The sequence below is a fragment of the Mirounga leonina genome, unplaced genomic scaffold (assembly GCF_011800145.1).
Source record: "Mirounga leonina isolate KUSES-001 unplaced genomic scaffold, KU_Mleo_1.0 Mir_170, whole genome shotgun sequence".
In the NCBI taxonomy this organism is placed as follows: domain Eukaryota; kingdom Metazoa; phylum Chordata; class Mammalia; order Carnivora; family Phocidae; genus Mirounga; species Mirounga leonina.
In genome coordinates this window covers 21,166,158-21,182,666 of record NW_023270433.1, presented here as the reverse complement: position 1 = coordinate 21,182,666, position 16,509 = coordinate 21,166,158, and the positions used below count along the sequence as shown (strand labels likewise).

The 16,509-nt window shown below is 43.2% G+C and overlaps 1 protein-coding gene across 1 annotated transcript in view; it reads left to right on the top strand.

The window, feature by feature from the left end:
- Nucleotides 1–1,450: 1,450 nt before the first annotated feature.
- Nucleotides 1,451–16,509, top strand: part of UGCG (UDP-glucose ceramide glucosyltransferase) — a 39,527-nt gene continuing 24,468 nt past the window's right edge. The window contains exon 1 of the mRNA XM_035016062.1: nt 1,451–1,951. Within this exon, the coding sequence (XP_034871953.1) occupies nt 1,854–1,951 (98 nt within the window). The 5' untranslated portion in view covers nt 1,451–1,853. The remainder of the gene's footprint in view (nt 1,952–16,509) is intronic.

The following is a 16,509-nucleotide window of genomic DNA, read 5'->3' as shown; positions in this document are numbered from 1 at the left end:
AAGGGAGGTCATGGATTATTTAAAAGGAAATCACTTGAAATAATAAACATTGTCTAAACATAAAACAATCAAGAAACAATATAAACTCATCTAGGCTAAAGAAACAAACAGAAACATTTAGTACTAGATTAAAACATCTCTCTGAACTGATTCAAAATTAAGATAAAGGCTGGGGCGCCTGGGTGGCTCAGTCATTAAGCGTCTGCCTTCGGCTCAGGTCATGATCCCAGGGTCCTGGGATCGAGCCCCGCATCGAGCCCCGCATCGAGCCCCGCATCGAGCCCCGCATCGAGCCCCGCATCGAGCCCCGCATCGAGCCCCGCATCGGGCTCTCTGCTCGGCGGGAAGCCTGCTTCTCCCTCTCCAACTCCCCCTGCTTGTGTTCCCTCTCTGGCTGTGTCTCTCTCTGTCAAATAAATAAATAAAATCTTAAAAAAAAAAATTAAGATAAAGGCTAAGTTAACTTATTGTCCAAAGTGCCACTTCTTTACATTTTAGAGCAGTGCTATCCACATGTGTAATTTAAAATTTTCTAGTAGCTAGCCACATTTAAAAAGTAAAACAACAAAAACAGTGAAGTTAGTAATTTTTAATTTAACCCAATATATCAAAAATATTGCTTCGACATGTAATCAATGTAAAATGTATTAAGGAGGTGGTCTTTGACATCCGGTGTATGGTTTAGACGCACAGGACGCCTCAATTCCTACCAGCCACATTTTAAGCGCTCAATAGCCCCGTATGGCTACAGTATTGGACAGTAGTCTTAGGGGACTTTGATACTGATTCCTTACATTCCGAGTTTGAGAATTTCTTTTACATTACACGCTGTCTGTGAGGAATAAGATTATTTTGCTCTCGGGTCGGCTGTGATCCAAGACAACACAGCATTAAAAGCAGTGAGGGAGGAAGGCAATGGGACAGCCAAGCGCCCAGGAACGTGGCCTGGAGGAGGGCCTAAGCCTCTCTGAGCAGTACCGGGCGGAGAAGCTGCAGACGCAGCTTTGGAAGCTAGATTTCGAGACAACTCGGGCGGCCGCCTGCAACTCCGTGTGTTTCTCTGGGGCGCCCGCAAACACTGGAGCCCGGCAGAGGGCAAGCAGCCTTCGAGCCGGACACAGGGTCACGTGCCGCCACCGCCGAGGGAGGCCGGCCCAGGGCGGCAGTCCTGGCCGCCCCGGGCGCCGCCGCCCAACGCCGAGGGTTAGGCGCGGCGGGAGACAGGACCCCGCGGGGAAGGCGGGCTCGCGTCCAGCAGAAGCCTCCCAGGGGCGCGCTCCCGACGGTGACGGTGACGCAGCGGGCGCGAGGGCGGCAGGGTGGGCGGGGAGCAGCGGCGCGCACCACCCCTTAGAGGGACGGGCGCCGCCGTTCCGAAGGGCGGGGGCGGGGGCGGGGGCGGGGCGGGGCGCGCCGGAGAGTCGGAGCGCTGGCCGCCGGTTTTGATTAGTGCGCGGAGCTGCGGCGGCGGAGCAGGGTGCGGAGTTGTGCGGCCCGGGGCCGGGCGGCGAGGCGGCGGGGCGTTGGCATCGGGGGCGCAGGCGCGCAGGGTCCGGCCGGCGACCGCGAGGGTGTGGAGAGGCGAGCCTGAGCGCGGGCCACGGTCGCTCTGACCACGGAGCCCGGCCACCGCAGCGCCCGCAGCAGCGAGCGCGCCTAGGACAGAGCGCGAACGAGTGCGCGCGGGCGGGGCGCGCAGGCCCTGCCCGCCCCTTCCGTCCCCAACCCCCTCCGCCCCTTCCTCTCCCCACCTTCCTCTCCCCTACTGCGCCCCCGCGCCGGGCGCCCACCCTGTCCTCCTGCGGGAGCGCGGTCCGCGGCGGCGGCCGGAGCGGGCCAGGCCAGGCCGGGGGATGGCGCTCCTGGACCTGGCCTTGGAGGGAATGGCCGTCTTCGGGTTCGTCCTCTTCTTGGTGCTGTGGCTGATGCATTTCATGGCCATCATCTACACGTGAGTGAGGGGCTGCTGGAGGAGCCGTTGGCGCGGGGGTCAGGGCCTCGGGGTGGGTGGGTGGGAGGCATTGCGCTTTGGAGAGGATTGGGCTCGGGTGGGGGTGGAGAAAGCTGATCCTCATACTGTTCCCCGCCCCCCATTCCCTTTCCCCTTGGACCAGCTGGGGCGGGGGTCCTTGAGGGGGGGAAGTGATGAGTGAGGGATTTTGCTGGGCTGCTGGCGACTGCACGGCCAGGGGAAAGGAGACTGCTCTTTCTACGTGTCGGGCGGAAGGTTGCTTGCTTGGTTTCATTGTGTCGAGAATTCGTTTGATTTTTCATCTGGGCCAAGATGTATAGTATGTTGTTGCTGTTGTTTTCTCGATCTGGACGACATTTCTATTATGATGATGATCGTTCCCAGTCTTCTGGGAGCTGCACACAGCTACCCGGGGACCTCCCTGTGGATTTTCTTCTTCCTGGAAGAGCTCTATGCTTTTAGATAGGTGTGAAGCACCTGTCCACCTTGAAAAATGTCCACCAAACCTCCGGGCTGACGTTATAGCCTTGAGTCATGTCAGCTTGTACATTTCATTGTGGTTTTCTTTTCTTTTTTTCCAGTTCCTTATTTATAGTCTTCCTTAGATTTGTCCCTCCCCCCCCCACACACACACCCCTTTTTCATTATTCAACAAATACTCCTTGAGGCCTACTAGATGCCATTCACTGGGGACACAGTGGTGAGAAGGACAGAATTCCTGTCTTCATAGAGCTTACATTCTAGAAGGGAGAGACAGATAATAAAAATTCGAATAAGGTTATTTCAGGTAGTGATAAAGTCTGTGAGTAATATAAAACAGGGTGGTGGGATGAATAATGACAGAGGGTATGTGGCTAGTTTTGATATTTCAATTTTTTAAATGTCTTTAAAATAAAATCTGTTTTTCCAAAGAAATGAAAGAATTGCATAGAGCACATTTCTGATGGATTCACTGGCATTTTAGCCTGAAAAAAAAAAAAAAGACTATACATAGTAATCTTTATCACCAACTAGAAGAGGGCATGTGTTAATAGAGGAGATGGGAGGACTTTTAAGAAATTTGTTGCTCCCCTCCCCCCTTTTACTACAGAAAAAAATGTGCTTTTTCTTTTGGAAGTTCTGCATTTTATTAGTATAGGGTGGCATTTCCTGGTACTGGAGAAAGATGCTACATTGTAGAAGACCTACCAGTATTTCTTTGGAGATGAAAGAAAATGCCACTTGGATATTGCTGATCTTAGTTTTTGTAGTTTGTGAACTGTCGTCACTGAACACTTTCTGGCGTTCATTTTTAATATATGAGTTCTTAAAAATCAATTTTGTTCCTTTTTTCCAATCATAAAAAATGTTTACTATGTAAGGAATTTAGACAGTACAGAGTGGAATAAAGAAGAAAGTTAAACACACGAACCAAAACTCCCTAACCTTTTGTGACTGTCTTTGTGTGTGTGTTTGTGTGTGTGGGGGGGCATGTGTGTGTGTGTGTGTGTAGAGAGAGGAGATAGAAGGGAGGGGGGGTCAACATTATGATTATTGTTCTATAGCTTGCTTTTAAAATTAATCTATTTAGTAAATGCTTTCTGGGAAGCTCTTTTGTACAAGGCACTATTCTAGGTGCTGGAAATAAGGTTGAAGAACAGGACATCCAGGGTTTGCCCAGCCTGCTCACATAGAGTTTACATGTAGTGTCATGACCATTTTTTTCCATGTCAGTAAATGTATGATCTCTATATCATTTTAAATAGATGCATAGCATTTTTGTTTATGAGGTACTAGTATGTATTTGTTGTTATTAATTGGCATTTAGGTTGTCAGTTCATCAAGATAACAAACACTGTGGTGAATTCATATGTGTATATTTTTGAGAGAGGATTTCCTTAGTTTACATTCCTGAAAGAGGAATTATTGGGCCAGAAGTCTGCACATTTTAAACTTTGATACATATTGCCCTATAGAAAGTTGTATCTATTCATAGTCCTGGTAAAAATGTATAATGGTGCCCATTTCCCAAGTATCAGGCTCTTCACTGTTTTATTTTCATTCCTTTAATTACTGGTTCCATTGAACATTTTTCATATATTGATACGCTAGTTACATCTAGTTGTAAATTACATACTCATAATACTTTGTCCTGCAATCCATTGCTCTGTTAATCTTTATATGAAGATTGTTCTTCTGTGATAAGTTGAAGTTTTTTCCCTAGCTTTTTTTTTTTTTTGTCTTTCAACTGTGTTCATATATTTAACATGGAGAAAATTATGTGTGCCTGTGTTTTGGGTTCTCAGGGCTTTTTTTTTTTTTAATGTTTTTGACTTGTGTAATTTTATATCTAGTCCTCCAATTATTATATAGTTAATGTCTGGTTTTCTTTAGTAATTTGAATTTTCTTCGTTTTTTTTTTTTTTTAAGGTTTTGTTTATTTATTTGACGGAGGGACACAGCGAGAGGGGGAACACAAGCAGGGGGAGTGGGAGAGGGAGAAGCAGGCCTCCAGGGAGCCTGATGTGGGGCTTGATCCCAGGACCTTGGGATCGTGACCTGAGCTGAAGGCAGATGCTTAACGACTAAGCCACCCAGGCGCCCCTTCGTTGGTTGTTTCTTGTTTTTGTTTTGTTTTACATTTTATCCTGTAATATACTCGTTTTACTTCATTATATGATGAGAGCCAGAGCCTTAATTTTAGGTTCACCTAAATATTTAGCCACTTGTCCCAAAATCACTTAGTGAATTACTATTTTATTGTTCCACGGTCTTGAAATACTGTCTTTATTATAGACTAAATTCGTCTGTATACTTGCATATGTCTCAAGGCTCCCAGTGCTGTTTCATTGATCTATTCTTGTACTAGTATCCACTGTTTTAATTAATGAAGTTTTACTACCTTATTACTGGTGAGGCAAACCCCTCATTCTTTTCCAAACTTTACTGGCTTTTACACATTTTTACTTAAAGGTGTATTTTAACATTTTTTCCAAGACTCTTAAGTAATCTGGTTTTATAACTGCAATTTTTAAATCTTGTTCTTAAATTGGAATTATTAAATGTACAGCTCAATTTGGAAGAATTTGACTTCTTTCAACATAGGACTATGATATTCCCCTTCCCTCAATTATATATACATAATGGTAAAGTCATAGTTCTTTTTTTTTTTTTAAGATTTTATTTATTTGACAGAGAGAGAGATAGCGAGAGCAGGAACACAAGCAGGGGGAGTGGGAGAGGGAGAAGCAGGCTTCCCACGGAGCAGGGAGCCCGATGTGGGGCTCCATCCCAGGACCCTGGGATCATGACCTGAGCCGAAGGCAGACGCTTAACGACTGAGCCACCCAGGCGCCCTAAAGTCATACTTCTTTAATTAGAATGAACACTAGTGATGTAGCCTAATATTCCAAGTAACCTGTGCTGTTAGACTTGAGACAACTCCACAGTTGTTTTAAGTTATTTATTTTATGTTTAGAGTTTTCTTTAAATACTTTGTGTTTGAGAATAGTGCAAACACTTAGCTTAGTTAAAATACTATAGAGAGGCTTTGTATTTATTTTCTAATGCCCCAGTTACCTTTGTGACTGATAGTAACAGGATCCTGAAAATAGAAATGAAGAAAATGCAATTAGTTTATAACAGATTATAATGAACAGCTAGTTAAAGGAATCTTGTGAATACCTTTCCGAAATGGGTAATTCAACATAGAGCAAATAGTCAGCAGCTTAATTTATGTATAAATTAAATCTTAACCCTTTTTTTTGGATAAGTTCCTTTCTTCTGGTCCCACCTTCAAAATTACTTATGTGTTTGATCTCATTACTTTCTTACTGAAATAAAGATACTTCCCAGTTTAATGAGTTATTTTAGGCATAGAACTACAGTTTGTGCTCCCTCCCCCCCCACCCCCCCACTGTTATTTAGTGAAATTGCAAACTTGTTAACATTTTGACAAGGAAAGCTAAAGAACACTGGCAACAATATTTTGGTTAAAATAGTGTGCTAATGTTCTGTATTTTATTGAAGAATATATTTTCTGAACAATATATTTTCTGAATACATGGTCTGTGTCTCTCAAATCTTTTTTGAAATAAGGTAAAGTGTACATAAAATAAGCAGATACTGAAACTTTCCTACTTTGTGCTTGCAACTGGTGGAAATGGAGCCTATTTCAAAAGCTTATATTGCTCCATTATCTGGTTGTCACATTAAAGAGATTAATCATGGACACCTAATTGTTAAAAGCATTTAAGTCATGCAGATATTATAGTAAATGGCTAAGAAAAGTTATAAAACTTTTAAAAACCAATTGGTTATTTTTTTAAATTAAATATAGTGTGTAATGGTATCTAGTTAATTTAGATTCAGTGTTCTATTGAGTTGTGTCCTCTTAGAAAGAGACAGAGCTAATAAGTATTGGCCTGTATTAAAAAATGGAGCTCAGGGGCACCTGGCTGGCTCAGTTGGTAGAGCATGCAACTCTTGACGTCAGGGTTGCGAATTTGAGCCCCACCTTGGGTGCAGAGATTACTATAAATAAATAAATAAACTTTAAAAAATGGAGCTCAATGTGATTAATACAGTGAACAGTTCTTGCTCAGATTATTCAGACTTCACAAATGTCTCACAATTCCTATAAGCCTGCAATTAAAAAAAAAAAAAATGAGGGGGCGCCTGGGTGGCTCAGTCAGTTAAGTGTCTGCCTTCGGCTCAGGTCATGATCCCAATCTTGGGATTGAGCCCGTGTGAGGCTCCCTGCTCAGCGGAGAGCCTGCTTCTCCCTCTCCCTCTGGCTGCCAGTTTGCCTACTTGTGCCCTCTCTCTCTCTGTCAAATAAATAAATAAAATCTTTAAAAACTAATTTAAAAATTTTTTTTAAATTGAGATAATTTATAAACTTGAAAGCCATTTTTTAAATTTTTTTAAAATTTTATTTATTTATTTGAGAGAGAGAATGCACACAAGGGCATGTGACCATAGGTGGTGGGGGGCCAGAGGGAGAGGGAGAAGCAGACTCCCCGCTGAGCAGAGAGCCCGATGTGGGGCTCCATTCCACTACCCTGAGATCATGACCTGAGCCGAAATCAAGAGTGGGATGCCCAACCCACTGAGGCACTTTCCTTTCCAGTTTTCGTATTGAACTGATGCTTAGTTATTTTGTAATATGTTCTAGATGGCAGACTTTTGTGGGATTACTGCCTGTAATGTTCAAGATAATATTCAAATTAGAGACTAAAATTCAGGGCTCTTATTCCCAAGATTTTTTTTTTTTTTAATTTCCTAAAAAAACTAATGAGTCTAGCCTCGCTGGGCAGAGTTAACGGTTAAGTGATCTTTGAGTTTTTCCTTTTTGAGAGCTAGTGTGGTTTGATAGTTTGGGAGCTGCGGTGAAATCCTACAAAGTCTGGAACCAGTCACTTTCTTCTCTTTTTAGCCCTTAGGAGCCATATTGCTGGATTATAAGAGTATCTGAGTGAGGCATCTTGCCTTTTTCCCTCCATCTCCCTTTTTTTTCCCTTCTCCCTCTCCTTGGATTATTATATTTTGTCCTCTGTTTGTGAAGTTCTAATGTTCAGTGCTAGGCTTTATCTTTTAAGTGACTGGAGGTGCCAGGCTAGTGTGAAAATAACTTCTTGTATCTGTAAATATTAACTGCCCTCTAGTAAAGCAGAGGTCTTTCCCTGGAGTTTCCTTTCAAGTTCCTTCTACCTTTTCAAACCTTTTTAGCACAGCAACTTTTATACCTGCTGCATAGCTTTTGAGTGGAATTTAAATACTCATTGTATCAGGATGTCTGTGAACATCCTGTCAAAAACTAATTGTTTTTAATGTAAATTTTAGCATTTCAAATAATATTTTTAGATAGTATGATCTTTGCCTTAAATTCCTTAATACATTGGTGTTCTGAGCCCTAGTGGGATTATAAATCAAGAGCTTCTTTTCTGGGTTCAGTTCTGAGGATGCTCTTGAACTTTGGTCATGTGTTGATCAGTTAGGGTCATTGCTGCCAGGACCACTTTTGGGAGAATGAATGAGGCAGTTGAGCCTCTTTAACCTGAGCCTGGGAAGACACCGAATTGGGTGACAGTGTGATAACTCTAAAAAGCAACATGACAATTATAATTCAGTGTTAATATTTAGTGATGGTTCTGTTAATGCATTATCCGACCATTTTCCTACATCATGAGTGCAGTACCCTTTATCTCTACTCTAGATTATTGAAACTGTCTCTATTCACTGGTATCTCTACCAACAGCCTTGCTCCCTTTCTGCTTTATTTTTCTTACTGTAGCCTTATCCTCCTGGAGTACTAATCTTAGATCATGTGCTTAAAATATTACCATGGTTCCCTCATTGACTTAGGTTAACATTCAGGCTCCTTAACAAGACACGCATAGTTCTTTAGGAGCTGAGCCCTTGTACCTAATTCTTCAGCAGTATTGAATTACTGACGTTCCCCTGAATATGCTGTGTATTAGAATTCTCTTTCCTTCCTTTTTTTTCCCCTCCCTTCCTTTTTGTTTTACTTCTACTCATTCAAGTCTATTTAGGCTTTAGCTTTTTACTGCATTATTAGGCACCTCTTCCTCTTTTTTTTTTTTTTAAGATTATATTTATTTATTTGTCAGAGAGAGAGGGAGAGAGAGCACAAGCAGGGGGAGCGGCAGGCAGAGGGAGAGGATGTGGGACTCGATCCCAGGACTCTGGGATCATGACTGGAGCGGAAGGCAGACGCTTAACCGACTGAGCCACTCAGGCATCCCAGGCACCTCTTCTTATATCCTTCTTTAGTGCCTTGAATTTACCCATCCAGATTGTAAATGTGTTCAGTTGTCTCTTTTCCCAATTAGATTGTAAGATCTTGAGGGTAGGGATAGTGTCTTATTTACTGTTCAATGTCCAGTGTGTACTAGGCACTCAATTATTGCTGGTTGAATGAACGAACTTTGAATTTTTTCCAGTGGTAATGGTGGATTTTTCAGTGTCTTTAGTTCAGTGTCATTTGGCCCTTGTGATCTGAGGTAGATGGTCAGATTTGGGGATGCTTTCAGTGGTGATGGACTTTAATGAAATTTATTGGACCAAATGGAATCTTTATTTCACTATTTCTAATTAATAGCACATTAAAATAGAAACAGGGTTTTATAACATGCTTACCTACAAGTCTGAATCCCCTCCCCAAGGTTTTCCTATGGGAATGCCTATCTGACCGTAAATAATCTTTACACTAAGATCTGACTTTCAGGGGATGCAGAGCCCAGTACTCTCCTGAGTTGGTTGATGTGCAAATCATCAGTGCCCCCCACTTTTCCTCCATCCAAGAATTTTATTTTATACACAGAAGAATTTGAACATCACATTCTGCTTTAGCCAGTTTTGTAGAAGAGCACTGAGATAGTCCCATTAGTTTCATTTTGATGTGAAAAGAGTTTGAGCATGTGGTATGTTTGAGGGTCTCCTGTGTTTTTGAGCACTATGTGCTGGAACCATAGCTTCTGCTGGGTGCCTGGCTTACTTAGTTGCTATTAGCAAAACACCATGCTCTATCCATTTCCAACTAGGGCAGCTCTGTTGTCACCAAAGGATTAGTGAATTGGGGTTTTTTGGGGGGAGGGTGTGGTAAAATTAATAAAGATCTCTTGTTTTCAATGGTAATGGAATCTTTTGTATTCTGTAGTATATAAGTGTACTGTCCAGTGGAAATAGGTTGTGTTTTCCCATAAAGCTAACTCAGTATTGGTTATTATGTGTTTTGTGGGGAATCTCGTGTCTGCAGAGTTCAAGTTGTACCAGAGGTGTGCTTTGTGTTGCTGAAGAAGCTCATCTTGATGCAGTACCGTTGTTGAAAAGATAGATGCAATATGGAAGTAACATGAGTCATGACACATACTGATTATAAACACACGGTAACAGCCTTCCAGGGCACAGTCAACAAGTAACAACAACAGAAGCCTTTAATCATGGGAAATTGCAGGCATGGACTCTGTGAAGTAGGGGACCTGCTGATACAGCAGTCAGCCTCATTTTACATGACATATTAACAAGCTTGGTGGCATGGAGCAGAGGAGATAAATTCCGAGAATCAGATAAATTGGTTCAACTGAGCCACCCAGCAGAACTATAAAAAAGCACGATCTGGGGCTGTTAAGCAAGGTGAACTTTGCTCTCAAGGAATCCACATTCTCCCTTCAAGCCTTGTGTGAGGACCTTGTGCCGCCGTTCTGGGAGGTGTAGCTTTGCATTAGGATTGCTGCAGAGGCTGCTGCCAGCCGACTGAAGGGGCACAGCCCGCCCTCTCTCCAGGGAGCTTCCCTTCGCACCAAGCTTCCTTCCCTCCTGCTCAGAACGAAATTAGAATATGAACCAGTAAAATAAATCATTTAAAGTCGTGCACACTAGCAAATCAAAAACTTGAGAGGGGGGGAGCTAAAGAGTAGACGGATGAAACAGTAAGCCAAAATGATGAAAAAGAGTAACAATTTTAGAGACTGAGCTGTTAGGAAATAAAAATCACCTAAGATGAAAGAAGGCCATTCCATCAGCTCAGAAGTTGAAACCCCTTGTGCCGAGAGGCGATTAGGCTTCACGAAGATAAAGCTGCTATAAAGTCCAGCAGAACCCCTGAATATTTCTTACCAGTTGCTTGGAACTCTTTGAAGTGTTCCCTGAATAGATGTCCTTCTAGCTCACAATGGAAAGCAGGACCCTGAAGGCCTCTCTCTTTTGCCTGTGATTCATCCCTCACAACCTTTTAGACTTCACTTACTCAGGAAGCCCCATGGATGGTGTACCTGCCTGCACTCCGGCTCCCGGTCCTACTGCTGCTGGCGGATGCAGCCCTGCAGGTGCCTGCTGAGAGCACCTCCAACCCCCTGCGCTTGAGGGCAACGGGACCTTAATTACGAGTTTTGTGACAGAGTGACTAGCTTCTGATAGAGAATTTAATTTAGAAATCATTCCTCAGGAGTGACACATTGAAATTTTCCTGTGCTTTCTGTCTCCCCAACATTGCTCACTCACATTCCAGGATCATTTTATCCTTTAAAAATGAAACAAATCAAAACCATTGACCGGACATAGAGGACGTGCATTCCTTTTATATCCAGTGTGTTCCTGAAAATGTAATAAAATCAAATTTCTGAAAATCAAATAGATGTAGGTGTTAGGGGAGATTCTATTTCATAAAGAACTAAGATGATTATTAAAATCCCCAGTTATGGTTCTGCTTGGCCTGCAGCCTGGGACATGGCTACCACTGGATTGAGGGCTCACCCGGTGTTAGGGGTTGTGCAGAGGGGCCTCCCCCTGGCCTGGACTAGGGTGAGAAGGCTGCCTTGTAGCGTTTGCTCTGGGGACTGCCATGGGCATGGTGATTTAATGGTCAACAAAACAGTCTCTTCTGGAATCCCTCAAAACGTCTCCATCCTGGAAGGCAGTGTGCTTGGATTACATAGTAACTGGGAGTGACTTTGCTCATCGTGTCTGGCCTTCTCCCCTCAGCTCTGAGCGTGGCGAACTCTCCCTCTAGCAGAGCCAAGGGAAGGGTTCTTGTGGCAGTGGAATCCCACATTTTGAGTGAGGCTCTGAGGGTAGAGGAATTCAGAGAAGCCAGGACTGTGCAGTGCCTCTGCCCAGTTGAGAACCTCTCTAGTGGTTTAAAAGGAGAGCTCAGGCCACTTTCAATGGATCATTGGTGATATTTAATGTTCCTCTCTGTTGTACTTAATTGCCTCTATGCTTTTGGATGATCTCTGTAGGATTTTGAATTGGTTCCTAAATAGTGAGCATAATTTTAACTTTGAATATAACTTTAGCCTATATACTGCATATAATTTAAACTTTACATTAGATGTGTTTTATGCCATGTTTTGACTTGCTCTGTTTTAACCATGATTTGGGACTTTTGATGATTCCTTTCCCCCTTTAATCTTTCTTAATACACAAGGGTGATTTTATGTTTTAAAAAACCCCGAGTGCTTGGGTGGCTCAGTCAGTTAAGTGTCCAACTCTTGATTTCAGCTCAGGTCATGATCTCAGGGTGGTGAGATCAGCCCCATGTTGGGCTCCGTGCTGAGCGTGGAGCCTGCTTAAGATTCTCTTACTCCCTCTCTATCTGCCCCTGCCCCCCAGTGCTCATGCTCTCTCGCTCTCTCTCTCAAACAAAGTAAGACGAAACATCCACATAGGGGCACCTAGCTAGCTAAGTCTGTGGAGCCTGCAACTCTTGATCTTGGGGTTGTGAGTTTGAGCCCCACATTGGGTATAGAGATTAATTAAAAACAAAATCTCATAAAAAATAAAAATTAGGGGCGCCTGGGTGGCTCAGTCGGTTAAGCGTCTGCCTTCGGCTCAGGTCATGATCCCAGGGTCCTGGGATCGAGCCCCGCATCGGGCTCCCTGCCCCACGGGAAGCCTGCTTCTCCCTCTCCCACTCCCCCTACTTGTGTTCCCTCTCTCGCTGTGTCTCTCTCTGTCAAATAAATGAATAAAATCTTTAAAAAAAATAAAAAATAAAAATTAATGTAAAAATCCAACATAATGGCTTAATATTTAAATATCTATGAAAGAATCTTTAAATATATGAATTTCCAGTTCTTCCATTCTGGTGTATAAGCCTCATCAATGTTCGACATTTCTAAATCTCTTGGTAACTCAGAGAAGTGGAAAATGTCCTTAAAATTAAAAACAGTAATAGCTGGGTGCCTGGGTGGCTCAGTTGGTTAAGCGACTGCCTTCGGCTCAGGTCATGATCCTGGAGTCCTGGGATCGAGTCCCGCATCGGGCTCCCTGCTCGGCAGGGAGTCTGCTTCTCCCTCTGACCCTCCTCCCTCTCATGCTCTCTGTATCACATTCTCTATGTGTCTCAAATAAATAAAATCTTTAAAAAATAAAAAAAATAAAAAAAAATAAAAACAGTAATAGCTATCATTGAATGTTTACCTTGTGGCTTAATCTCATCTATTTCTCACTGCTTTATGAGGTAGGTATTAATTGTCCACACTTTTTTAAAAAATGAGATAAAGAAGTAATTTATCCGAGGATACTCAGTTTGCTGTGAAGCTGGTATAAAAATCCCAGCGATCTGCTCCAGCCCAGGCTTTTAAACCAGCATGCGGCTCTATACAGCTAGTGATAACCTAAAATTAACCCCGGAAGTAATCCACAGGGATAGAGTATCTGTATGGGACTTTTCTCCAGTTGCTGTGAATCTTAAGTTTCTGGTAACTGGCCATGTTGAGAGTACTATGGAGAGACCCCCTGCTTCTTTTCTGCAGCTCTTCCCCATTCTCTGACTTGAACTGCTCCTTCACAGCCTCCTTGTTTTCAGCCATCCTATAACTGCTGATCTTCCTGAGTTTCCACCCTTCTTGCGTTCTTCTCTTCTTACAGTGATCTAGTATTCCTAGGTCCATGGTTCTCAGCTTTGCACTTTGAAGTCACCAGGGGAGGCCTTTTAAAAAAAAAAAAATACTGCTTGCTTACATCTTAGCCCTAGACATTCTGATTTAATTGGTCTGAGCATCAGGATTTTTTTAAACTCCCCAGGTGATTTTCTTGTGCAGTCAAAGTTGAGAACAACTGCCCTAGGCTACCTATCCACAGTTGTGGCCTCCACCTGTTATCTCTTGTTTTGTCGAGTTCTCCATCTAGCCAGAACTCAAGAGTTCATCACTCCATCATCTTGCCCCTCACCTTTCCTCCTGTCAGTCGGCCTTGTTATCCTGAACCCATCTTATAATTTATAGCTTCTCAACTTTCAAAATCCTGCAGAGGGCAATCACATAGCCATGTGGGTGAGTACTACTACACATTCGTGGTCTCAGATCTCTGCTTAGCCTGCGGTGCTATCTGAATGCTTTGTTGCTTTATTTAGCCCCTGTCACCCGTTACTGGCAGAACCTCTTCTAATTCTTCACCCCCCTACCTTCAATCTTGTCAGATTTTCCTAACTCCTGCTTCACACCGTGGGTCCTAGCATGCCATTAATTATTTTAAATTTTCTCTCTCTTTACCTTTGACTAGCTTGTTCCCCTTACTCTCTATACTCAAGTATTAAAGAAAAAAAAATTTTTTTTCCAAAATTAAACTGAAAAACCTTTCTCCATCTAGTTCCTCTGGCCAGAGTAACTTTTATTCAGGTCAGATTTCAGGAGACAATAGTGTTTATTCCCTGTTATCACATTGTACTTCTCATTTATTTACTTCTTGGCCTGTTTTCATTTACCTCCCCCTGCCCATAGTGCTCCAAGGTCCCCAAGGCCACACAGTCAGGGGACAGTCAGGGACATGTCTTGACTTCTCCCTCAGCTGCATTTAGTGTTGTTCTTCCTTGAACACTTTCAAAAAGAAAAACAGCTTAGCCAAATAAAGCCTTCTTTACTAAATCCTTTCTTCCTATCTTTCTGCTCCTTGAGTTACTCACTCCTGGTCTCCTTCATCCATTACTGGCCCTCTATCAGTTACATTGATTTGTGGGTACCTGCTAATGGCATGCTCTACCTGAGACAGCTAATGTATTTAACAAACTCTGGATGACTCCGTAATTTTTTTTTTTTAAGATTTTATTTATTTGGGACAGAGAGAATGAGAGAGAGAGCACATGAGAGGGGGGAGGGTCAGAGGGAGAAGCAGACTCCCCGCCGAGCAGGGAGCCCGATGCGGGACTCGATCCAGGGACTCCAGGATCATGACCTGAGCCGAAGGCAGTCACTTAACCAACTGTGGCTCCGTAATTTTATCTCTGAACCAAACCTTACCTTTTTTTTTTTTTTAAGATTTTTATTTATTTATTCATGAGAGACAAAGAGAGAGAGGCAGAGGGAGAAGCAGGCTCCCAAGGAGCAGAGAGCCCGATGCGGAACTCGATCCCAGGACCCTGGGATCATGACCTGAGCTGAAGGCAGACGCTCAACCATCTGAGCCACCCAGGCGCCCCAAACCTTACCTTCTGAGCTCTGTATATGTTTATTTACTCTTATTTAGTCAGTGGTTTTTTTTTTTTTAATTGAGATAAACATACTGTTTATCATTATTTTCCTGGAGCCTGGAGAATTTATAGTCTACTGTAGTGTGGTTCACACTAGCCTGCATTAGAATCATTTGGGATGCTTGTAAAAATAGATTCTTAAGCTCTGCAGCTGGTCCATTAAGTTGTGATTTTTACCTCTGGGCATTATGTATATTAAATGTTGAGAAACACTGGTCTCCTGGCCTGGAAATTGTTTCAAAGCAGTAAGCTGGGGCAATTGGAGGGCTTACTTCATTTGTTTTCCATGTCGCAGGAATCACTGTCCTTTACCTTATGTCCGGTATCTTAAAAACCATTGTTTCCCATATTTTGTCTGATTTTTTAAAAATTGCTTCAGGTGGGCAAGCAGATTCAGTCCCTATTTCTTCATCTTGTCTAAAAGTTTAAGTCCAGGGGTGGGAGTGGGGTTTAGGCCAGGGTTTTTGGTACTTTAGTAAGGACAGAGACAAGGCGGCAGACTATTTGTATTAGCCCCAAATTGGAAATAACCCAAATGCCCATCAACAGAAAGTAGCTAAATAAAGTGTGGTATATTAATACAAGGAATACATGCTGTAATAAGAATGAATGAACCAAGGGCACCTGAGTGAGACAGTCATTTGGGCTCAGGTCATGATCTTAGGGTCGTAAGATCGAGCCCCGTGTCGGGCCCATGCTCAGTGCAGAGTCACTTAAGGTTCTTTCTCCCTCTCGCTGTACCCCCTCCCGCTTGTGTGTGCGTGCGCGTGCTCCCTCTTGAACATAAATAAATCTTTTTTAAAAATGAACTATAACTAAATGTAACAGCAAAGATGAATCTCACTGAAGTCAAAGAAACCAGACACAAATGAGTACATCCCATGGGATTCCATTTAGAGAAAATTGTAATGCTGGCAGAATTAGTGTGTTGGAAGTCGGGATAGTGGTGACTCTCGAGGAGGAGGGTAGTTAGTAGATAGGGACATGGCAGGGCTTCTGGGGTTCCGGTAATATTCTGCTTCTTGATCTGGGTACTGGTTACATGGGTGTTTCACTCTGAGAAAATGCATGTGACTTTACTATATGTGTGTTACCCATCAATAAAAAATACTCTCCCCCACCCTCTTAAAGAAGGACAAGGCCCGTAAGCCAAATGCACGATGGGGAGGTAGAACTGGATTTCCAGTGTAGAACCTGAAACTGAGAAAGTATTGTACAAAGGATCCCGACAGAAAGCAAGTCACCTGCTCTAGGCCCAGGGTAGAAATGGGCACCCATGATAAAGCCTGTGCAATGTGTGGGTGCAGTGGGCTCAAGTCCGTTCTAAGTAATACAGAACCCCTGCCCTGAGATACCAAAGTTAGAAACCAGATACCAAAGCTTGAAGCCAGTAAACCTTGTAGACCCTGTCACAGACACCCCACTTGGAGGACTCCATCACTCAGGCCACTTTTGAGACTCTGGGCAAATGGGCTTTTGATCATATTTTGAAAAATAGAGATGTGTTTACAAAACACTGGCTACGGCTAAGGCATCCCCCTGCATCATTTCTCTGGGTGGCAGGCCA